The following is a 23,973-nucleotide window of genomic DNA, read 5'->3' on the forward strand; positions in this document are numbered from 1 at the left end:
ATACTCATATTGTTATCAGTCTGTAAAAAAAGCGGTATGGAACGTCCCTAGTTAGAGTCATAATTGATCATAAAATACAGTAGTTATCATTAACCTCATTGTATATTATCTAAAGAATACTTAACCGTCCTATCGATAAAAAAATACCAATATGCTTGCTAAAATTTGACTCCACCTTCAAATGAAGGACGCGGATTTGCAAAAAGGAAGGCATATTGTGAAACGACAGCTTTACCAAGCGAGAAGTTTCATCGACGGCGCGTAAATTCCGTTTTCACCAGACGGTGACGTCTGGAAAGTTGTCAAAGTGATCAGACACCAAACTCCCAGAGTCAAATATTTCCTCGGTTGTTTTATCTTCCCACTTTATTTCAGCCCGGTGCAAAAAAATAGCTGTTTCTTGAAGTAATTGATTGAAAGGTCAAGTTTACATTTTGTACACAAGGATGTCCAGTACGCATATGATGGAAAACTTTTCAGAAGACAAAGACCACACACAATAACAGAGATCTCAACTTATGGTGATGATTTTTCATTTGTGTCGAAAAGTGCCGAGGGCGAAATGCTCCTTGCGGGCCGCCGTACGACGGCCATCGGCCACTTGTTGCTTAATGTTGCAGTACATGTTTTGCAAGTCCACTAGTTGTGTTGTAAAAGTCCCAACGGACAAACTGTGTGCTGTCCGCAGATTTAACACGCTCATGGGAAAAACACTTCAAAGAATACAAATGGACAGTTTTCTGAAGCGTGCGCGTCTTCATGGCCAGTCCTTCACGGGGTAATCAAACTTTGCCATCATGCTCCGCCCACGTCACGGCGCAGGTAGACAAGCTCGGGCATTAACCGAGCCTCGGCCACCTTTCTCGTACGCTCGCTTCCGAGACTGGGTCTCGTTTGGGCAAATGCCCTAGTAGGACTTTGTCAAAGTACGAGCACTGGAATTGGACCAAAAATGATTTGAGCGCAGCACGGATCCTTGCGACATTTTCCATGCGTCCTATCACGATAGACACGTCCACCCAATATTGTGTGGATTGGCAAAGCCGAGGCCGCGGCTAGTTTTTTTCTTCTATCCTTCCAGGGGCGCTAATGAGTTGGAGAGCCCTAAATGTACACGTGTAACCGGTGGTGGCCTCGCCCCATCTGTCGCCACATCTCCAGCTTGGAGTTGGCGAGTTTCCGAGCGTGTCAAAGCGTCTTGCACAAGGCAAGACGGGAGGGGGCCCGGCCCGGCCCGACCCGCCTCACAGGAAGTTGGTTTTGAGCGTGATGCTGGGCGCCGACTTGGCCGCGCCACGAGCGTCCGCGCTAGCTTTAGCGCTGTCCCGGCTTCCCTTGAGGGCGGCTTCCAGGCGGGACTTGAGGCGAGGAGACGTCGACACCAGAGACCTGACGCGGGAAACAAAGGAGAGTTTGGCCTTTTGCTTTGTGCTAACACAGCGGCCTCGGACAGGGAGCAGCGACGAAAGCGCGGTGCGCGTTGTCGCGTTTGGTCCCGAGATTCGGCCACAACTTCAAAATAACGAACGTTGCGAAGAACGCGAATGAGATCTGAGCGATTTCTGCGACTGTATGGGAAGGCGCCAGGCCACCTGAAAACGGCCGAGTGTTGGGGTCCCAAACGCATGAGGTCCTTGAGCGCCGCCTGGTGGAGCGAGCGAGACGGCGCGGGGGCCGAGCTCAGCGCGTTCTCGTCCAACAGGAAGGAGATGAGCAGAGGCAACAAGATGGCAACCAGCGGAGCACCTGGCGGCACAACAAAGGCCATCTTTGGAAACAATTGGATTCCACTCCACATCGGGTTTCGTACAAGAGAGGACCGACACAGTGGCCTCCAAGCACGTCAGCAAAAACAAAGCATCATTCACTCATACGTACATGGGGAATTTGAATTATTGCGGACCACATAGCAGAGACGGAATGTGCGGACCAAACGACGCGCTTGCGCCAAGCGTCACTGCCGACCGATTGCCTTTGTGGATGGCTGCAGCGCCGCACTCGCGCACGCAGACAAGCGTGGGAGCCATTTTAACAGAAGACAATGGAATCATAAACCGGGACGTGAAAATCGAATGGAATTGGGGCTTGAATGGTTACTTCCCTGATATATTGCGCACACTGAAATGTGTTTTAACTAAGCCATGTCGAGGCTAGCTCGCATTTGGAGGCTACGTGGCGGCCCGAGACGCTGACGGCCATATTGCCGTTCATGCCAGAGCCCGGATGAATCCAAGGCAGTCTTCGCGGCGGTGTACAGGGAGCTTTGTTGAGTGGACTATCCACAGTAGTTGACTGAAACGGCTCATTCAATGGCGCCGAATCACTACGCATTGTATTTTTTAACTGGACTAAACAGTCGACTCTGGGACAAAAACAATACTCGCGCGCACTATCAAAGGATTTTGATGAAGTCGAATCATCGGTTCAATGACAAATCCTTTTGGAACACTACTCGGGTGCCGCCAGGCGGTGACAAATGAATTGAAATTGAAGCGGAGACAAGTCATCGCCATTCTCGTTTGCCCTCCGGCGCCGCAAACTTACGCCGGGCCGCCTCGGCCGCCTGCACCAGAGCCTCGAACGCGGCCACGCCCGCCAGGATCGCCCGCAGCTCCTCCGGACTTTGAGGCCGGCGCCGCCCGGCCTTCTGTCGAGCGAGAGAGCGCACGTTCCGGCTTGAAGACCAAAAATCCTCGGGGCCGGCAACCCCGCCCGCAGGCGTACCTGAAGGAATCTGAGCAGCGGCGGCGCCAGCGTGCGGATAAGCGGCACGGAAACTTCCGGCGGCGCCCTGAAGAGCGACGACAGCAGCTGGAAACATCGACAGGACACCTGGACAAAAAAAACAAACAAACAAAAGTCGGCGCTTCTGAGGGAAAGACTTTAACCTCGTAAAAATGAGGCATTAAAAAAAAAAATCACGTTTATGAGAGTAAGGCAGTAAAATATAGTATGTTCATAAGAGTCGGGCTTCCACGGGTTTTGTAAGCGCTCAATGAGGGTTGCCCTGACGTTGGGGTCCTCGCGGTCCATGGCGGCGTCAAAGCGCTGCAGGGTGAGGGCGCGCAGAGCCGGCGCCGCGGCGCACACGTCCGGCCCGGCGTCCAGCAGGAAGAGCGTCAGCGCCGTCAGGAGGGTGGCCTCGTCCGCCGCGCGCCACCCTGAGTGCCACGCGTGCAAAATCAGCCGCCGCCGCCGTCGCGCACGCGCGGGTGGGACGGACGCGCGCGGGCACCTGCGTCCCACATGTCCAGCAGCGTGCCGAGAGCCGAGCGCAGGATGCTCGTCCAGGCGGCGGCGCTTTTCTCCTGGCGACTCGGCGATGACGCCAACACCGTCTTGAGGGCCAGCAGCGCCGCCCCGACGCCCGCCTCCAGAGCCTCCGGGAGGGGACGCGCGGGGAGTTCACACTTCTCTGCAAAGCGCACACACACTCCACGTGTTACTCTTGCCAGTCAATTTTGCGTGTGTCATCAGTGTGTTTTTGTTCACCTGTAGATGCATGTTAGCAGGTCCCCAGTGTGTGTGTGTCACCCATGTCTTTGTGTGCATGTGTTGCCTTCCCAGTTAGCTTGTGCTTGTGTGTTAGTTTGCAGCACGTGTGTGTGTGTGTGTGTGTGTGTGGCCATATATATGCGTGTGCGTACAACAGTAAATGCAGTCGAGTACATTTGACTCCGAAAAAGACGCTTTGGCCCCAGTCAAAAGAGGGTTGGAAAAGAATCTTATTCAGAGTCAATGTCACACAGGAACACATTTGGAGAGTTATTTACTTGGGGAAAAAAACGACACTTGAGAAATTTGACGTCAATTTGACAAGGCGGGTTTTGGAGTCTCGCACGGTAGCACTCGATTCCAAGAAGTGACACAAGGCTTGAGGAAGGTAGCGACGCGCTTCAGGTTAGGAAACGGCCAATGGACCGCATGAGCCTTGTCACACCTACTGTGAGCTCGCCGGTTACTGCTGTGACACCCGCGCGGCCCCCGCCTCCCCCTCCCGCCCCAATAGTTTGTGTGACTTAAAAAAAAAATCAAATAAACTCACACAGTGCAAGCAAAACAGACTCAAAAAGTCTCCTTGTAAAACTGACCTGGAATTTCTGAGCGAAAACAACTCGTTTTGTTTTTTTTCCACGTCAATAAGTCTCCAAATGTTTTTCCGTGTAAAATTAACTCTGAATCTGATTGTGTGCATTTGACTCGTCTTTTTGGAGTCAAACCTACTCTCCCAAATTGACCGCACAGGTAGGTGTGCGTACTACTAGCACGTGTGTCTCAAATTGTCTTTGTCTACATGGAGGCAGTGCATGCGCGTGTAGCGGGTGCGCTACCGTGGTGCTCGCTGGGTTGCGCGACCATCTCCCTGAGCACCCCCAGCAGCAGGTAGAGGATGGTGGGCAGGACGGACACGCTTCCTGCGCGACAAGCGGCAACTCAAACGGCATCGTACGCATGGCGAGCGTTCCATCGGCGCGAGCGCGCGTGCGTTTGTCACCTTCGGGCGAGCAGACGGACGGCAGCTGCGAGAGGACGCGCAAGGCCGACGACACCAGGTGACAGTCGCTGTCGCTCAGACGCCGCCGCGCGGCGCCGCCGGGACCTGCGGGCGCGCAAAACGCGCACGTAAACCAAAAACGCGTACACGTGCGCGCAAACATAGCGACGGAACAAGAAAACACGCACAAAAGCACAAATGGCACACAAACGTGGACGGGAACACAGACGCAAGCTAGGGCTGCTCGATTATGGGAAAAATGTGATTATTTTGCTAATCGTTGAAATCACGATTATTCAAACAATCATTTCTTTTTGGGGACAAAACAAGAAAAATGTTTAAACGTTAACAATCTCAAGTCGAGCTGGTTCCTCTTGGATCCAACTGAATTTATAAAATTAGTTAGTCTGGAATAAAAACAAAATGTAGAAGATTCTCTTGTGTAAACAAACCCAGTGCATTGGATAAGAAACAATACGTATGATGGTTTTTTTTTTTACAATGATGCCACTGGTGGAGTGTAATTGAATTTCAATAAATGGCACAGCCCTAACGCACGCATGACATAACGTACATAACATACACAGATGAACAAAAACACACACGCAGACAACACAAACACACACACACACACTAGATTACAAAGAGCAGGACCAAGCAAAACACACACACGCTTTAGATACAACAAGGACAAGAAAGCGCACACGCACAGGCGCCGCCGGCCAGTTTGGGGCTGAGGGCGGGCATCTTCCTGAGCAGCACGCCGAGGCAGATCTCCAGCGCCCCCAACACCAGCGAGCGCCCCGGCACCAGGCCGCCCGTGTCCCGGCCCTCGCCGAACTCCGGCAAGGTCTCCTTCTCCGACGCGCCGTCGTCGGCTGGGGGGCCGAGGAGGGTGGGGTCAGAGCAGAGGGGCCTTTTTTTAAAATGTATTTTTTTTTATTCCGCCACGCACGAGCGGCCGAGGCGGGCCCCACCTTCGGCGCTGCGCCGCTTCTCCCGGACGCGCTCCTGCGTCGCCGTCACGATCTGGCCCAGCAAGTCCAGCGTGGCCGCCTGGACGCAGGCCGACTCTCGGGTGACCGCCAGCCTGCGGAGCACGCTCAGCAGCTCCACGCTCAGCGGCTAGACGGGCGCACGCACGCCAAACGGTCGGTCGGTCGGTCGGCCGGCAGGCGCGCGGCGCGGCGCGGCGCAATCGCGACGGGCTGACCTGGTCGCTTGCGACCTTGGCTCGGGCCCAGGGGACGTCCAGCAGCGCCTGCAGCGCTTGCAGACAGCAAGTGATGTTTTCCATCTGCTCCTCCGAGTGAGCCGAGCACAGGAAATGCACGCTGAGGCCTGCCGCAAACACACGCGCGCATGGCGGGGTGGGCGGGTGAGTGCGCGGCCAGCGCGGGCAGCGCGGCCAGCAGGTCAGTCCTGCCGCTCTTACCCAGGATGAGGTGCAAGCGCTCCGTGTTGACCTCCTCCGGACTCTTGGCGGCGGCGGCGGCGTCGGGCGAGCCGCTGCGCCCCATGGAGGTGGGCGTGACCGGGCGGGACAGGCTGGCGGGGACGTCGTCGCATGTCACGAAGCCTGAGGATGCGCAAAGCGTGGCCGGCGCGCACACGCGGACGTTCATGGGAGGAGAGAGGAGAAGGAAGAGGCGCGGGGATGACGAGGGGTGAGGGGTGAGGAGGAGGAGGTGGGAGGCTGGAAGGAGGCCAAGGCCAAGGGGAAGAGAGGAGTCTTGAGGAGGAGCGGAACAAGGGAAGGGGGAGGAGCAAGACGAAAGGGGGGAAAGAGGGGGAGGGAGGCGAAAGGAGAATAAAGGGGAGGAGTGATGCGAAGGAGGAAGGAAGAGGCAGGAGTGGAGGAGGCGCAGGAGGGAGGAAGTGGGACAAGGAGGAGCTCGGAGTGAGGAGCGAAGAAGTGTGGGAGGGAGGGAGGGAGGAAGGAAGGAAGACGAGGAAGAGGAGCGATGAGGAGGCCGGCGGAGGAGAAGGACCTGTGCCGCGCAGCCAGAGCGCGGTGGCGTGCAGTATGGAGGGCCAGGCGCAGGCGTAGTGAACGGTGGCCCGCTTGGCCGTCTCCGCAGTGTAGAAGGACCCTCCTGGGGCAAGCGGAGGAGAAGGCGTCAAACGTGAGCACCCGGGGCCTCCTGCTCCTCCGCCCTCGAGCGCCAAACCTGCCGCAGGTGCCGGCGAGTCGTCCCGGGCCAGCGTCAGCGCGCTGTAGTCCTGCAGCGCCGCCAGCCACAGGCGGCTCAACTTGGGCAGATCCGACTGGAGCAGGGCCAGGAGGCCCGCCCCTCCCGACCGGGAGGGGCCCTCGGGGTCCGCCCCTCCCGACCGGGAGGCGCCCTCGGGGCCCGCCTCGGCTCGGCTCCCGCGGACGGCCGCCGCGTAAACCTGAGAGGAGCGCGGTTAGACCGGGCCCGGCCGAAGGGCCGGCCGCCTCGGCCGGCTCACCTGCGCCCAGGCCTTGAGGAGCGCCAGGGTTTCCATGGCGACCGCGGCCTCGTTGTAGAGCCGCGCGCGGGCCGGGCTTCCCGCCTGGACCTTGGCCAGCGGGGACGCCAGCAGCCGGTGCACGCGCCGCACGTCGCGCGGCTCGCTCAGCGCCCCGCTGGAGATCCACGCGCCGCACACCTGCGCGCAAGACCGGGAGTGGGGAGGTGGGGCGAGAATGAGCAGAGGAAGCCGAGGAAGGGGCGGCGCAAGAGCAGAAGGGGAGCGCCAAGAGTGAGCGAGGGGAGAAAGCCGAGGATGGCTGTCAAACGGGGAGGAGGAAGGAGGCAGAGGAGTAAAAGGAAGAGGAGGAGGATGAAAAAGGAGGAGACGAATTGGGGAAGCGGAGGACGGGTGAGAAACAATGAGCGAGAGGAGAAGGAGCGAGAAAGAGGAGTAAAAGGAAGAGAAATGAGGAAGAGGAGAAGGGAGCGCGGCGTCGGCGACCTGACAGGCCTCGGCGGTGACACTGGGAGGCGCGTCGGCGGCGAAGGCCGGTCTGAGAGCGGCTGCGACCTGCAAAGACACTCGGGCTGACTGGGACAGCCAGGTGGTGGTGGCCCCGCCCCCTCCCCGCCCCGCCCCGCCCCGCGACATTACGTTGGCCCGGTACTGCTCGAGGAGGGCGTGGCCGGGGAAGTCGGGCTCGCCCGCGTCCTTGAAGGGCGCGATGACGACGAGCAGCGCGCGCAGGCCGGCCAGACGCAGACGCTCGCCGGGGTCGGTGGCCGCCATGAAGGCCACGCCCACCAGGTCGCCCAGGTGCAGCACCAGCCAGTCTGAGCCCGCAAAAGGACAACGTCAGCCGGCAAACGGGCCCGGTCGATTGGTGCCATTCCTTTTGAATGGAGGGGACGGAATTTGAATGGAGGAGTTTGGGCTTTCTTTGAATTTTGGACTTTCAACTGGAAATATTGAAACACGGTCGTTTCAAAAGAGTTTCAATTCAGGAGATTGATTTGGAAAGTGGGAGATTCCTGAGTTGACATTTTTGACAAGTTTTTTTCACCATCAAAAGACACAAGTCTTCCACGGCGTTCTCACCGGTGGCGTCGTGCCGGCGTCTCTCCTGCGCCAAGGCCAGGTCAAAGTGGGCGGGGTCGCCCCTCTGGCACTGCGCCACCATGCGACACACGCACTCCACGGCGAAGCGGCGCGTGGAGCGGCGCAGCGCCGCAAACGGGCCCGCCGACCGCGCCCCCGCCCGGAAGGCCGACGAGTCGTCGGCGTCGGCGCCGGGCTCCGCCTCCTCCTCCTCCTCCTCCTCCCCGTCCTCTTGGGCCACCTCCGCGCCGGCGCTCCCATCTGCCACGAGCCCAACAAACAGGAAAGCTCCACCAAGCTCGCATTGACCACATTTTCTTTTGCGTACGTTTTCTCTCCTTTTCCCGTGGGAGTTGTTACTGTTGTGGGTGTGGACAGTCAAGCCATTTTGGGAGCCTAACCGCACTGATCCAAATGTGTCAATGTGCATGCTAGTGCCGCGCAATTCACCGGGGGAGGCAGCCAGGACGTCCTTGCAGAGCTTGAGCCAGCGTCCCAGCATGCCGGCGGCGACGCCGGACGCCATCATGTGGATCAAGGTCTCCTGGATGTCCCGCCGCAGCGCCGGCTCCCGCTCCTGGTCCAGCAGGGAGAAGAGCGCCGCCTCCAGGCCCGCCTCCTTGATGGTGATGTCTGCACCACAGGTCAAATGTCACTTCTACAAGTATTTCAATTTACTTGAGTGAAATGGCGGAATTAATGTGTAAGAAAAATACAAGTATATTTCGACTCAAAGACTGTTCTAATAGCCTCCTTTGATCCTTGGGCACGAAACAAACTCGTGAATGATATGCTAAAGACGTACAACCAAGGCAGTCTTTGAGTTTGCAAAGTGTGCAAATTATTGTGGATTTCTCCCAGCGAGCCGTCGAGCAACTTTTTCGAGTCAAACGACGGCAAAGTCCGTCTTTGCGACAGTGACTCTCCTCAAAGCTTGGCTGCAAAGTGAGCCGAGGTCAGCCGCCACAGTCAATAAAACAGAGTTAACTGAGTTCATTTTCATTCATTTCATGTTTTTCTGTGTTATAAAATCTCAGTCAACGCTTTAACTTTGACAGCCCTAATGATATATATATTGTATATATGAATGTGTGTGTGTGTTATAAACTAAATAGCAGAAGGGAATAAGGTGACGCGTGCGCGTGTGTTCTGACCCAGTTGCGTGTGGTGGCGTCTCCGCGTTTCCTTGAGCTGCGTCGCGGCGAGCCGGCACACCTCCAGCGCCTCCCGCTGGACCAGCTGCCTCAGGCACGCCACTGCCGCCCGACGCAGGCACAGGTGCGGGCCGCACAGGTTGGCCTGGTGCGCGCACACGGCAGGTTGGTCGGGGTTACTTTTTCGACACACGAGAACGATACATTTGCACCCTTTGGACGTTTTCGTTTGATCATTTCATCAATTTTGTTTGGTCCAAAAGGAACTGACTTCTTTATATTTTTTACGCTGAAACTAGTGCTGTCAAGCGATTCGAATTTTTTAAAGTAATTCATCGGTAAAGCTTCCCTAATTGAGCAGGATTTTTCAGCTGCAATTTTTTTACGAAGCTTGGAACTGATATTTACCTGAGTAAAATCTTGGGGAAAAATAAAAGTGTGTTTTGAGACTGTTCTAGTAGCTTTTGTCTCATCCTTGAATATGATTCTTTGCCTGTAATATACAACAGTCGCACTAAAAGATGTACAACTAATACGGCGCTTGAGTTTGGCTTTGCAAAGTGCACTAATCATTTTGGATTTGTCCACTGAGCCGTCAAGCAACTTTGTCAAGTCAAAACTACGGCAAAGTCCGTCCGTCTTTGCGACGGTGACTCTGCTCCTCGTTGGGCTGCAAAGTGAGCCGAGGTCAGCTGCCACGGGAAGTCAGTAAAACACAGTTAATGGAGTTCTTTTTTTTTTTTAATCCCTTCAAAAATTGAAATTCATCTCCATTGTGAACGCTTTGACTTTGACAGCCCTAGTTGAAATAATTTCTCGTTTTGTACCCAAAAGTAAATGATCGCTTGAATAATCGTGATGTCAATTACCACCGAAATAATCCCGATTCATATTTTTGTCATAATGGAGCAGCCCGAACGGCCGTCTTCCTCTCAAATGAACATCCCTCCCCCGACGTAGCCGAGCAACATGAAATTTGCAAAACGTGTCTCGTTGGGATTAGGCCCACAAAGAAAGCGTCCAGAACCCAAGAGCAAAAAAGACAAAGGAAGCGTTTACACAGAGTGCAGGCACGAGGCTGGCCATGTGGACGTGCTGCGGGCAGAACATGTGCAGCTGCTGCAGGCAGGAAATGGCGTTGGTCTGAACCAGACAGTGGGGCGTGGCCCGCATGGCGCCGCAGGCCAGCAGACAGGTGGAGCGCAGCGCCGCCGCACGGGAGCCCTCGCCTGAGCGACAGCAGACGCAACGCAACGTGGACAGCTAGCTGGCTGCGGCGGGCGGGCGGGCCGGCGGACGACGGAGCGGGCGGGCGGCCGGCCGGCCGGGCCGGCTGTCCTACCTTGCAGGTCTGGGCCCAGGCAGGCCAGGAGGGCGTGCAGGCAGCGGCCCAGGCTGCCCTGCACCTCGGGGTGGGTGGGCGCGGCCAAGAGCAACAGGCGCAGCACCATGGCGACCGAGGGCTCGGCGTGGGCGCGGTACAGACCGCGCGACAGGTCCACCAGCAGGGACAGACCGTGCAGGGACCACGTCTGACCGCAAATACAAACAAACAAAAAAGCACAGGTGTCGACGTGACCCACTCGGGCGCCGTACCTGCGTGAAAGTACCTCGACGATAGCGGGGCAAAAACGTCAAGCGGTCGAATAACAGCTGACAACTTTGAGTTTGAATCATTCAAAAAATGACTGCAAGGACACTCATGAGAAAACGTTTTTACAAACACTTTCGAACAATTGAAAATGAAACATCTCAAATCAAACGTGCAAGACCGCAAGGAATCCTAAAAAACAGTCAAGGAAGCCCTGCGTTTAAAATCGAAATGTTCTTGTATTAAAGTGGAAGTCAAGACAACTATATCGTCGGCAAGTAGGCGTGTGCCCACCTGAACCTCAGGTGAGGTGGCGTCCTGACTCAGCGTGAAGATGACTCCCAGACACGCAGACAGATGCTGAGGCGAGCCCACGCCTCCCACGTAGCGGTGCACGGCCCCCAGGGCCAGAGCGCAGCCGCCGCGTGACGCCGCGTCCCGAGCGCCCTTCAACCTGGAGGCGCCGCGCCCACGCCGTGAGCTTACTGAGGGCGGAATGGCGCGCAAGCGGCTCCTACCTGTCCAAGCAGAGCAGCGAGACGGAGACGGTGAAGCCGGCGTCCCCGACCGCCTGCGCGAGCCGCGCCAGCCCCTCGGCCGCTGCGCAGCGCAGGGCGGCGCGGCGGCTGTCCAGCGCCCCCAGCAGGAGAGACATCGCCGGGACACGGGCGTCCTCTGAGCACAAACAACCCTGGATGGTGCTTGGGTCCTCGAAAAAAAACAACAAAAAAAACAATCAAGAGAATGCAGTAATAGCGCAAATAAAGGACATGTAAAGAATTCAACTGGTTTTGCCACATTTCTTGTGGAGAAAAACCGCTATGTTTTTTTTCAGGGCCGATACCGATACAGATTATTAGTAGTCAAGGATGTTTTATTTTCAGTAAAAAGGAAAATATTGGTATCAAAATGTAAAAAAATGAATACAACTCAACTAAACTTAACTTTGATGAAACGTCTTAAAGGATGTATTTATTGAGCAATTTGTCCGGTTTGCATAATGATGATTTAAAAAAAAATATTACAGCAAATTGTTGACAATATCATTATTATTATAATACACTGTACATCTTTGTTATCAAATTCTAGCCAAAAGTTCAGGGAGCACAGCATGTCAGCATGTCTTGAAAAGTTCAATGAAAACGGAAACAATTGCTCCATTTGGTTTGCGACACTAAAAACGTTCACATATTTTCGTTTTGATTTTTAAATTGATTTCTTATCGGTCGTCAGATTTTAAAAAAAGGCCGATGCCGATATTCGTCAAAACGGCAACTATCGGCCCGGCCGATAAGTCGTCCCTCCCTGATTTTTTGCTTGAATTCGGTGGACATTGCGCTGCACCTTCTGCTGCACATGCGTGGCCGCAAGTGGGCAAGATGATGTTAACATACAGTAGTACGCTCCTCCGTCAGTCGCAGTAACATTTGTCATTTTCTTGCAGAGGATAAAGAATATAGTCCCGTCAGTATTGGTAATATTTTTTGTACAAAGTGTTGCTCCTCCTTTTGTGTTGAAAAATCCATTACTTAAAGGGTTGTAAGTTAGAACACTGATGCTATTTGTTCGCCTGCCTAGGGGATTTTGCCTTGTTTGTTAGCATTAAGCTAAATGGACTTACCGAAGGCAAAGAAAGCCACACGTTTTGTTTTTAAAATACACCAGTGCCGTTGTTTGATGTTCATTTTGAGCCTAAACTTCAGCTCGTATCTCAAGCGTATGGACTCGGAAAACGGTGTAGTACCTTGAGCAGACTACAGAGGGCAGCGCAGACTTGCGTCTGGACCACGTGCCGTCGTTGACTCTTGAGCTGCTTCAGCGTCTCCGCAAACTGTTCCAGAATCTTCACCCTGGCGCGCACGTGATGCATCACACCCAAAAGGGATCCGTGTTACGTTGGACGAGGACGTGAGGCAGACAAACAAACCTCTGGGCGGAGATGATGTGCGGGAAGACGAGTCCGAAGAGGCGACAGGCGGCGGCGGTCAGGGCGGCGGCGGCGGGAGGGAGAGGGGCGGGAGCCTCGTCGCCTCGCTCGCAGAGAGCCAACGGGTCGTCGTCCAGGGATCCTTCCGTGGCGTAAATCTGCGGCACGTCATGGCGTCAACATAAAACGCTGCAAAGTTTGGCGGGCGTCAAAGGTTTTGCGTCTCGAGTATTCTACCGAGTGTCCCGGTGCTAAACGCTGAGCCCACAGCAGAGAAGTGGAGGTGCGACTCCCTCAATTGATTTATTATCGGCCATCAGATTTTAAAAAAAAACAAACAAAAGAAAGGCAGTTACCGATATCGGTCCAAATACTGAATAACGGCACCGATAATCGGCCCGGCCGATAATCGGGTGACGTCCGTATCACACGGTGAGCAGAACAGAAAAAGGGCCAAACAAAGCGTTTGTTCCGGGTGAAAGAAAAGAGTCCATTGTTTGTTTCGGCGCCGTGTTTCTCGGATGTTCCTTGCAAAACGCCTCACCTGATCCTCGACGCATCTGCGGTTGCTTTGGTGGAGGGCGGGGCCGAGCAGCGGCAGGTCGTCGCGGTGACAGAGGGACGGCAGGAAGGTGAGCTCCAAACACGGCCGGTTGAGGTTCTCCGGGGCCAGCAGATCCGACAGCAGCTGGTTCATCACCAAACCCAAACTCTCTGGCAAACACGCAAAGAGCCCGTGACGTTCGAGTGCGAGACGACGACGGCGGCGGCGGCGGCGAGACGGCAAGACGGCGGCGCCACCTCGGTAGACGTGCGGCGGCAGCGCGGCCAGCAGCTGGTACACTCGCAGTCGGTAAAGCGGCGCCCGCGCCGCCAGGCGGGAGCCGTGCGAGCCCGCCAGGACGGGAAGCCTGCAGACAGCGGCGGAGGGTCAGTGTTGCTTCCGGCTCCGACTCGCTTTGGGTTGGGTTGACGAGCCGAGGCGGACCGACTTGGGGAGGAGGCCGACGGCGCACGCGACCGGCGTGAGGAGGTGGGCCGTGACGTCATCCGTCAACACGTCCTTGCAGTGAAGCAGCAGCTTCTTCATGCCTGATCTCACACACGCACGCACGCACGCACGCACTCGTTCGACGTGCCGCCAACAACAACGTGTGCGCGCGCCCGCGCCACGGTTATGATGGTGACCAAGGCAGTGGTAAAACGTCTAGCGCTTTTCTACCGTGGGTGCTGAAAAGCACTTCGCCCACCTACCGATGACACTGCATCAGGAGCAACCGGGGGTTGAGTATCTTGCGAAAGGATAATTGGACATGATCACAATGTCTCTTCCGCTGAGCCATGCCGCCCCCCGATAGTCAACTCCATTGTTACATTTTCCTTATTACCCTGACTAAAATGAGGACTTTTTGCCGACTAAAACAAAAAGACAACGAAACAAAATGACGTCTCCTTGCACTAAAATGCTCGGCTAGAACTTGACTGAATAAAAACTGGATGAGGTTGACTGAATGGGACGAAAATCAACAGGTGTGATTGAAACTGGACTAAAACTGAGACTCAACTTATTATATACCGAACCCATCCATTACCTGCTGTTTTAAACAGCAAAGTTGCTGCCGTGTTAAAAGGCACCGTTAGGAAAGAATCTGTTCCGGTACATACATGTACATTTACAGTTAAAAAAACTTAAACTGTAAATATTTCAACATAGATAGGTGCGGCTTATACGTGTTCTTTTTCCTTTTTTTAAGTAGAGTGGGTGCGGCTTATAGTCCGGAAAACCCTTTTCCCAAAAATGACAAATAATAAACGTGCTCTAAAAAAAAAAAGTCAAAACGAAATAAAAGTGCCATTATATTATGTTATTCCAATGAAATATTCCAAGCCACGATAACCCTGGTTATGTGTGTGTGTGTTTACATGCAGCGCGTCCAATCACTGACCGGCGAGCGCCCCGGCTCGGCCCTCCAGCGTCACCTTCCACGTAAAGTAGTCCCCTCGCCTCAGCTCCATCTCCTGCTCCCGCAGGGAGGCGGGAAAGACGCAGCGCCACAGGAGGAGGAGGCGCGGGAGGTGCTCGAGCACAACGGCTGGCCCTGAACACGCACAAAGGCAACGCGTTTACATCATCGTACCTGCAGGCGCCAAACTATTTCAAACAAACGGACGCAGCGTCTCCGTTATGAAAACAAATATTCGGCACCAACGTTTTGGTAATAACTGAAATCACGGTGATACAAACGCTCATTTGTTTTGGGCTACAACAAAAGAAAATGCGTAAACGTAAAAAATGTAACGACACAGTTCTCTGAAACACTCTAATGATGCAAGTTCCAAACAAAAGCTCAAAAACTAGTTGTTACAAAATTTAAAAAGGTGCAAACGTAGCAATTCAAACGGTCGCACGAGAGCTCGTTTAAAAAGGACGGACAAAGCAAAGGCGGAGGTAGCCTTTCGTCCGTCCCTCTACTCGTCCCTAACCAGGTCCAATCACAACTCGGCCGTTTTCTGAAGCTGAGCGGTGATCGGTCGATACCTGAGCCCCGAGCAACTGCGACGTCATTTTCAGTCCACAGAAGTGAGAAAGTGGCCGGATTTTGCCGCTTAACTCTTCTTGACTTCTCCTTTAAAAGCTCTCATTTTTAAAAGGTTTTTTTTCTCTCCGATTTTAGTTTGAGTAACTTCCTTCATTTGAATAGCTTTTGCAAAGTTCTCCGCAATCACCTTCAAACACGTTTCAAATGTACGGAGCGGCAAATTCCCTTGACGGCCCCTTTTGGGCGATGCACACGCACGGTTTGTCTGACCTTTGCGCGACTTGCCCATCGAATAAAAGAATCAACAGATCAAGTCAATGTCATGCAAAGTCCAGTTCCAAGTGACGTGCGCCAGCTACCCAGAGTGCAGAAGGAGGCGACGAGCAGCCAGCCGGCCTGCGTCCTTTGCAGGGAGATGCGACTGTTCTGGGAGGCCGAACGCAGCAGGTCCTCAGCCAGATCCAACACCAGCTACGCACGCACACGCAGGCAGGCAATTTAGAGCGCCGCGCCGCGCCGCGCCCGCGTGGCCGACTCGACCCGGCGGCGACCTACCCTGCCCTTGGCGTGCGGGATTCCCAGGGGGCAGTGCTGCACGGCGGCCACCAGGGCGGCCACGGCGGCCGCGTAGCCGGACACGGCCTCGGGGCAAGACTTGAGCGCCGCCAGACGCTCGGCGCAGCGATCCAGCAGCGGCGAGCACTGGCACGGCATGGCCGCGGCGACGCAACGCAGGCACCAGGCGGCGGCCAGGCGGACCGAAGACGTCGGGTGGAGGAGGAGCGACGTCGCCGAGTCCAGGAGGCCTGCGGGCACACGCAAACGCAATCGTACACCGCAAGGGTCCGAAACCTGCGACATTGAGATACAAGTGAGCCGCCTCGCAACTTTTCAGAAACAAGCCGTCGTGCTGTCGGCTTTTTTTTTTTGTTTTGTTTTTTTGGTCTCGGCCTGCAAACAAATATGGTGTACCGCTGATGATTTGGGCTCCCGCAAAGAAATGAACCGGATCGGTGGCCATATTTGTGTGGCAGAAGAAGGTTCGGTCAAGCGGTCGTCAGCCAACCGCTAGGGGGCGATCACACGGATAAGGCTTCCTTAAGCTGCCTAAATAACAAGCGAGCTAATAGCGTTTGGATTCAGAAGTAGGGATGCAACAATGAATGGAAAATCGATTCAAAATCAATTATTAATCGAATACTCTATTGGAATGGAATCCGGCCATCTCAGCGCTCACAAGACCTATGCGGCAACACGGAACAACACACAACATTTGAATATACTCATTTTGAGTGCTCAAAAAGCATGTCTTTCCATTTTTTTCCATTCCAGATGCATAGCACATTTGGAACGTGCCAATCAAACGACACACACATCATTGCGCATCGCGTGTGTGGATGGCTGCCGCAGCACACTAGCGCGCCGACGAGCATGGTGGCCATTCATACAAAAAAAAAAAAAAGACTCAAATTGAAAATTGGGAACTAAAGCACGGTAGGTGTTTTTTTAAAAATCCAATCGAAAATCGGGAACTGAAAATCGAATCGAGGCTTGAGTGAATCATTCCAGCTCTATTCGGCAGCAAAACTCACTGGCATCATCAAAGCACAAACATGACACCCGACTTTTCTAAGAGCGTGCGTGCGCGCGTGCCAGACCTGTGCTGCCGTCAGTCAAGAGGGGCGCGGCCGTGGAGCCCAAGCCTTGGATGAGCGCTCCCAACTCCACAAGGCAGCAGACCAACACGTGTTGACCGGAGGTGACGTCCGCACAGCCCACCGTGGCCTCCGAGCTGCCATCGGCCGCTGCGCCGTCTTCACACACAAGCGCACACTTTTGGCATTCATTGAATTGAGCAGTTCAACACATTTGAGTTGGTCACGGTTGTTTTTACGGAGCCTCGAAAGTGACATGGGGGGAGGAACCAAAATATCTTTTCAGAGCTTGTTTGGTAGCGGGGGAAAAATGTAAATTCAAAAAAGGAAAATCCCAGAAGAGCAAAAATAAATTGCTCACTTGATTTTAGATTTATTTTTAACCCATTTTCAATGATTTGGTGGAGAAACTTGCCAATTTGCTGCTTAGTGCCCTTTCTGATTCATCCTGAAAGGCCAAATGATACAACAGTGTTGCTTTGGCGCAATTGTGGCTGCCAAGGAACTATGTTGAAGTGAGAGGAGGAGCTGAAGCCCTGCCCCAAATAAAACTAGTGCTGTGGCGCATCTCTATGCCATTACAAAGCTTTTTTTGGCTTGGTTGATCACGTGCGTTTTTTCCCTCTTGCAAGTCGAGCGATAACCAGGCCGGCCGGCGTCCCATATCCTCACCGAAAGCGTGCTTGTGCGCCGCCACGGTGGCGCACAGGTGTCTGGCGGCGTTGGCCTGCGCCTTCTCGCCGAGGAGCGAACCCAGCGTGCTCCTCAGGATGAAGGAGACGCAGCGGCGGGTGACGGCGGCGTCGCCCGGCGTGGGCGACGCCCTCACGTTGGACGCCAGCGACGTCAGCAACGGCAGGAGAGACGCAAAGTTGGCCTCCAGCCAGGCGCCGCCCATCACCGACACGAAGACCACGCACGCCTGCGGCGGAGGAGGACGATGACTTTTCCAGCGAGCACCTCCGGGAGGAAGGGCGGAAAAGGACGGGCGTTGCCGCGGCGACGCACCTGCGTGACGCCGATGCGGACCTCCCTGCTCACAGAGCTGGTCCCCTTCAGCATGTCGCCGCTGGCCCGCAGGAAGCCGGCGCCGCCCCTCACGAAGCCCACCGACAGCACATCCGTGACCTCCTCCAGGGCGCTGCGGCCTCGGGCGCTCTGTTTGGGGGCTGCTGGGTGGAAAGAACACAAAAAAAAAATCCCAATCCAAGTTGCTATTTTGGGAATGCCCACCTATTCACTATGCAGCAGTGCCTTGAGACACGAATCAAAGGAAAAAAATCAAAAAAGCAAATCCCCCTCCCAGTGTAATGGGCCCAGCGGATAATCGCTATGTCGCTAATTGCAATATTGCAAAAAAATGGCCATCGGGGATGATGGCGAGCTCATGGACGTACCGCCGTGTTTTTTGGGCTCCAGCGCCGCCGCCATCAAAGTCCCCAGCAGCTCGGCGACGGCCAGGCGGGCGTCGCGGTCGGAGCCCTCGAAGGCCCGGAAGCACAGCGTGGCGGCGTTCTCCAGCTCGCCGCTCCACAGGAACGCCGCCTCGCGCTGCAGCTCCAGCAAGCACTGCCGGAAAGGACGGCGGCGTTTTTAAGGCCGCCCGCGCCGGACGTCGGCACGCGGCGCTCACCTTGGCGGCGGCGCATCGCACCGCCATGGAGCGGTCCGTCAGGCAGGTCCTGGCCGCCTTGTAGACGTCGCGGTGACCCGAGACGGCGTCCGCGCCCAGACCTCGCAGCATCCTCTCCAGCGACCTCATGATCTCGTAGCGGCCTTGGGACTGGCGGCAAGCATTTTGGGAGGGCAACATTTGACAAACCGTGGCGACATACGGCCTGACCCCGTCTGTCGGCTCAACTCTTGGCCATGAAAACAAACCGTAAAAAAAAAAAACACAGACAACCGCCGTTGATTGGGAGTAGGGACGGGCCGGGCCGAGAATCGGTATTGGGACCAATATACCAAAATTGGCCTTTTTGAAAAATCTGACGGCCGATAATGAACCCATTTAAAACCGTTAACTTCAAGGAACTATTTATTCAGAATTTCAGTTCACTTTTTAAGTGGGCCTACTAAGCCTGGCAACATTAGGCCAGTACACTCACCTCGGCGTGCTTGAGGGCTTTCAGTAGGTTGGCCAGCGTGTCCTTGAAGAGGCTGCCCAGCATGCGGCCCAGCTGCTCGAAAATGGCGCCGAGGCACGCCACGGCCGCCCTGACGCACACACAAAGACGTGACAACGTCTGACGGAAAGACGTGCGCCGCATTCTGCCGCGCCGCGCCTCACAGTCTGTTGGGGAGCGCCGACGGCGAGTCGTCCTTGACGCGGACGACGTCGTTGCAGCTCTCCACCAGTAAGCTGGACGGGACGGGATCCCCCAGGCCAAAGAGCAGCGCCAGGCAGCGGGCCAGCAGCCGGCGGGCGGGCGGGCCGGGCGAGCCCACCAGAACGCCCGAGAGTTGCTCCACCAGGCGGCGCTGGTTCTGTTTGATGACGGCCTGCGTCACGGGAGACTTTGTCAACGTCTAAAACAGCTGACATTCACTTCGTATGGACCTCAATGCTTGCTTTTGACACGTGCTGGCGTTACCACACACCTCGTCATCTGAATGCGTGAACCCGCTACGGCTACGTGAAGGCGTAAATGGCGCTTAAATTGTTCTGCCTCTGAATGGCAGCATGAAAGGAAGGGTCTAGGGTAGGGATATAACGATGAATGAAAAATCGATTCAAAACAATTAATCGAAAAATAGATTTGAATGGAACTCTGACATCCGAGCACTCACAAGCCCTATACAGCAACGCCTAACAAAACACAACATACCTAGGTCATTAGAATATACTCCAAAATTTAGAGCCGAAAAACACACAATGATAAATTGATAATGGGTGAGGGGTATCAGTTACTGATTTGGTCCATAACATCAGTCAGATGTTTACAAATGTCTTATTTGGATCTTCAACACAAAGGTAATAAGTCTGCTTTCATTGAGGACGACAGAAATTGGACAATATCTACTGTTGAGACACTGAAACTTTTGTGGATTTGGACAATTTTCAGCTCAACAGGGTCTCGAAACAATAAATCGAGAACTATACGAAAAATATGAATTTCTGACATTGAGTAAGACCTCCTCGCCAATAGTTGGCACTACACTGTGGCGGTTTGACGTGTCATCGTGCGTGTCAGAAATCTGATCCTGCCCTTTTTTTGCACCGTTCCTGTAATGGAACAAGTTACCACCCTACTTGGATGGCCTGTGAGTCTGGTGTTCAACTTCCTATTTGCGCTCCGAGAAGAAGTTGCACTCACCCTGTCGCTGGAGGGGAGGAGCTTCTTCAGGCGGCTGAGCCAATCAAAGATGAACTCTGCTCGCTGATGTTCACTCAGCTGACTGCATGCGTCTTCATCGAGCAGGAGACTGTGGACGCTCGCCATCCTTTTCTTCTTCCGCTTCCGCCGAGAGCAGCAGCCAGCAGCCTAACAAAGAGCCTTCCTGCCTACATTTCCCACAATTCAGCACACACGGCGACTTGATGTCAACAATTGGACTTCTTTCACGGCGAGTTGGCCTCAACGCCTCATGTTGCAAGTTAATTCAGTTTTCCATCCATCGGCAGCATAAAAAAATTCATCGTCTCTATTTTGACATCATCATTTATGAGATTTAAATAACGTCAAAGTCTCAGGCCAAGCGGATTGACTGTGGGCACATCTCCATTCCACTCATTCATGTCTGATTAACAACAAAATGGACGCACAAACGTGTCACTAAATCTTCTCTAAACTCTGTCGGTAGTGGACACAAACACACAACTGAACAGGACAACTTTTGTCAACTTCTTCGAACGGACAAGCGCAACTAGGGTATGTTAGCATCGAACGGCTAACCGGGCGAGCTAAGGACCAAAAGTTTTCACACAAACAACAAAAAGAAAAGAAGAAACGAAGATGTGAAATTACCTGCGGGTTTTAATAAAATTTATACAATCCCCACGTAGGTGGTGCACAAACGTTCGAAATGAACACTTCTGTTTATTTCTCGTTGTTTTGACGTTGCCGTTGGCTAAAAGAGGGGCGGAAGTAGCTTGAACTGGAGCATCTACAACTTCCGGATTCGTTTTGCCCCTTCAAATTAAAACTTTGAGTTTAAGTTGGAAAGCCCTCGAAACATGAAAGAATAAAATATAATACAGCACTACTACGAATAAATACAGCACTACTACGAATCAATGTTAGGTGTTGTAACTTGTGTTTGTTTTGGAGTGTGTACATACATAACTGATTTATTAAAAAAAAGTCACTTTGACCGTATTTCATTTTCTTTATTTTGTCATTTAAAAAAGTGGACCCGCAGAAATGAAGTCAATTACCAAATTTGCTTGTGTACATGCATCATATCGCGTGCGTACATAATTCATTCATCCATAAAACCTCAAACTTGAAAACATTTTGTTGAAAGAAACATTACACAAGTATATGAATTACTTGAAGTCCCTTCTTTCATTTTAATATTTAAGCAAATACTTTGCAGGTAATGTAAAAATGTATCATAATTGCAGTCAAGTTCAGTCCTGCCGAATTTCTAAAGACCATAACTCCAGCAACAGCATATATGGCAAAAGTGAACCATTTGGGTTGAACAACTGACCAGTCAATTTATAGAAATTATTTAAGAAAACAACATTTAGGGCAACATAAGGACTTAGTTCCCATAAATAATGTCCTTATAATCACAAATATTAACATCACCCTTTGTTAATGTGGTCGCTTCGAGCTCAGGGATTGTAATCGATAGCCGAACAGATGCGAGCGCGACCTGAGAAGCTTCTCGAACTTTCTACCGTCGTCTATTGGTTCCGATGCAGCCAAACGAGCTGACAGTCGGGTCAGTGAGACTCGATGAGCGGACGGTCTAGGGCGGGGACCGCAGCTAGCTGCTAGCAGCTAATTAGGCTACATCCACAACTCGAGCGGTGGCTAGCGCTAGCAGCTAAAGCTACATCCGGGAACTTGTGCGTTGGCTAACGTTTGCAGCTAAAGCAGCAGCTAATACTAACAGCTAAAGCTAAGCTAAGGCGGGGAAGAGGGCTGGCGGGCTAGCCATGTTCGGCTGCTTGGTGGCCGGCCGCCTGGTGCAGACCGACGCGGCCCAGGTGGCCTCGGACAAATTTGTCTTCAACCTGCCGGACTACGACAGCGTGAACCACGTGGTGGTGTTCATGTTGGGCACCGTGCCGTTCCCTGACGGCATGGGCGGCGCGGTCTACTTCTCCTTCCCGGACCCCGCGAGCGGCGGGCCGGTGTGGCAGCTGTTGGGCTTCATCGCCAACGACAAGCCGAGCGCCATCTTCAAGATCTCGGGCTTGACGGCGGGCCAGAGCCGTAGCGGGGCGCATCCCTTCGGCGGCGTGGCCTTGGCCGAGCCCTCGGTGGCGCAGGTCGGCGTGTCGGTGGAGCCGCTGGAGCAGCTGGCGCAGCAGACGCCGGTGTCCGGGGTGGCAGCGTCCACCGCGGACACGCTGCGACTGTTCACGCAGAAGATGCTGGACAGTTTGTACAACTTCGCGTCATCGTTCGCCGTGACGCAGGCGCAGATGACGCCCAACCCCAGCGAGACCTTCGTGCCGTCCAGCTGCATCCTCAAGTGGTACGACAACTTCCAGAGGCGCATGAGCCAGAATCCCAACTTTTGGAAGAACTGAACAGACGGACCGGTTTTCGCTCGCTCGCTCTCGTTGAAGGACAACTTGGAGACATCCCAATCTAGCGAAATCTCGTTCCATCCATCCAGTACCGGGTCGCGGGCGTGCTGGAGCCTATCCCGGCTGTCTTCGGGCGGTAGGCGGAGTAGACCCTGAAGTGGTTGCCAGGGCAACGTGTTCAACTTATTGTGCCAAAAGAAGTCTAGCAAGCTGAAAGACGGTTGTACTTTCCACATGTATAAATTCAGAGTTATAATCTGGATGATGAGATTGTTCAAATGTTTGGTGCAGCGGCCCATTTGAAATGGCTTTGTTTCATTGTAGTTTGTTTGCAAAGATTAAATAAATCTATTTTGACGGCTTTCATCTTGGCTGTTTCACACTTCATTTTTTAAAATGAAGCCCCTGAAGGCAAGTCTCTGAATTCACTTAACAGGGTCTTTTAAAGAACTGCCCCCACCCCCACCTATAAAGTAGGTGTATAGTCTGCTTTAAAATGTATCTGGAGTCAGATGATTTTATTTCGTGCAACCAATTGACAAAATAAAATTGGGTAAGTAATGCACAGTATTTTTTTCAGTCCATGTTGGCTTTCACTAAATGCTGGATCAAACCAACTCCAATTCTGGGATGTTTCAACTCCCATTTTTCTCGTCCCTCCGATTGGTCAAAGATGTTGAGCGCCATCTTCAACTGCCTCTCTCCTTCCTCAAGATAATTGCGGACGTGCTAACCAGTCGTCCACCGTGCCGCCACTATTAAAACCGTTGGATTCAAAATATCATAGAAACTTGGGTCAAATTCAGCCAAGTAGTCATGTACACTCGTAACTGCCTGGGTAAAAAAAAATGAGACTGACCCGACTTGGGTGAATTTGACCCAATTTTGGATGGTTGTTGAATAATTATGAAATTCTGTCCTTATTTGTCCCACTTTATGTCGACTAAATTATGCTTGATCTTTTTTTAATTATGATTTATTTCACTTTGAAATGAAAGAGTAGACGCCATCCAAAGTGTTTCGTTATTCCCTCGTCGTGTTCGCCTTTCTCGTCCTTTCAGCAGCATCGGCGCTCCAAGTGCGTCGTTAATTGCTCCTAATTAGTCGAGGTGTAGACAAGCTACGCTAAACTACGCTACGCGCTCGGACTCCGGCCGATCGCAACTCAAGAGTCGACCGTGGCTGACTTTTGCTCCAAGTCGGGACGTCCCCGGCGCGGTCGTGCATCATACAATTGACCGAAAGGACAATACTTTACTGTGACGTTAATTTCACACTTTGAACTCTTACATGGCGACTTGAATCAAATGTGATTTAGATTTTTCAAACCCCATTTAGCAGCGCTTGAAGGAGCAATGAAAATG

At 53.4% G+C, this 23,973-nt stretch overlaps 2 protein-coding genes across 13 annotated transcripts; one reads left to right on the forward strand and one right to left on the reverse strand.

Moving 5' to 3' along the window:
- Positions 1 to 339: 339 nt before the first annotated feature.
- On the reverse strand, positions 340 to 22,770 carry heatr5a (HEAT repeat containing 5a). 12 transcript variants are annotated; one of them, XM_086049037.1, is made up of 41 exons: positions 20,868 to 22,767; positions 20,217 to 20,404; positions 19,190 to 19,401; positions 19,008 to 19,116; positions 18,533 to 18,682; positions 18,297 to 18,468; positions 17,908 to 18,071; positions 17,572 to 17,821; positions 16,903 to 17,058; positions 15,800 to 16,050; positions 15,604 to 15,715; positions 14,651 to 14,803; positions 13,697 to 13,796; positions 13,506 to 13,615; positions 13,249 to 13,418; positions 12,705 to 12,862; positions 12,522 to 12,627; positions 11,296 to 11,486; positions 11,072 to 11,231; positions 10,529 to 10,718; positions 10,246 to 10,415; positions 9,187 to 9,331; positions 8,483 to 8,665; positions 8,033 to 8,293; positions 7,589 to 7,767; positions 7,436 to 7,504; positions 6,950 to 7,129; positions 6,667 to 6,889; positions 6,487 to 6,591; positions 5,931 to 6,074; positions 5,709 to 5,836; positions 5,473 to 5,620; positions 5,200 to 5,373; positions 4,496 to 4,600; positions 4,332 to 4,415; positions 3,236 to 3,415; positions 2,923 to 3,161; positions 2,725 to 2,832; positions 2,545 to 2,647; positions 1,593 to 1,746; positions 340 to 1,389 (listed from the first exon to the last, which is right to left on the reverse strand). In XM_086049037.1, the coding sequence occupies exons 2-41, from the start codon at positions 20,340 to 20,342 to the stop codon at positions 1,245 to 1,247; spliced, it is 6,267 nt and encodes a 2,088-aa protein (XP_085905163.1). In that variant the 5' UTR covers positions 20,343 to 20,404; positions 20,868 to 22,767; the 3' UTR covers positions 340 to 1,244. The 12 variants fall into 12 exon arrangements, with proteins under 12 accessions (XP_085905163.1, XP_085905168.1, XP_085905164.1 ...); XM_086049042.1 differs by having other exon boundaries at positions 5,206 to 5,373; positions 17,908 to 18,068; positions 20,868 to 22,766; XM_086049038.1 differs by having other exon boundaries at positions 5,206 to 5,373; positions 20,868 to 22,766.
- On the forward strand, positions 21,692 to 22,975 carry hikeshi (heat shock protein nuclear import factor hikeshi). The gene has a single exon (XM_086049044.1). The coding sequence runs from the start codon at positions 22,010 to 22,012 to the stop codon at positions 22,607 to 22,609; it is 600 nt and encodes a 199-aa protein (XP_085905170.1). The 5' UTR covers positions 21,692 to 22,009; the 3' UTR covers positions 22,610 to 22,975.
- The last annotated feature ends 998 nt before the right edge of the window (positions 22,976 to 23,973 follow it).

This window comes from Filicampus tigris, chromosome 13 (assembly GCF_054856515.1).
Source record: "Filicampus tigris isolate MCC_2025a chromosome 13, RoL_Ftig_1.0, whole genome shotgun sequence".
In the NCBI taxonomy this organism is placed as follows: Eukaryota; Metazoa; Chordata; class Actinopteri; order Syngnathiformes; family Syngnathidae; genus Filicampus; species Filicampus tigris.

Excerpts from the sequence above, each read along its gene's own strand:
- heatr5a (XM_086049030.1), bottom strand. The coding sequence starts at position 20,342 with ATGGCGAGCGTCCACAGTCTCCTGCTCGATGAAGACGCATGCAGTCAG. Across the intron at positions 18,683-19,007 it reads AAGCCCTCAAGCACGCCGAG|TCCCAAGGCCGCTACGAGAT; the intron begins GTGAGTGTACTG and ends GCTTGCCGCCAG. Across the intron at positions 6,075-6,486 it reads GCTCTGGCTGCGCGGCACAG|GCTTCGTGACATGCGACGAC; the intron begins GTCCTTCTCCTC and ends GCGCATCCTCAG.
- hikeshi (XM_086049044.1), top strand. The coding sequence starts at position 22,010 with ATGTTCGGCTGCTTGGTGGCCGGCCGCCTGGTGCAGACCGACGCGGCC.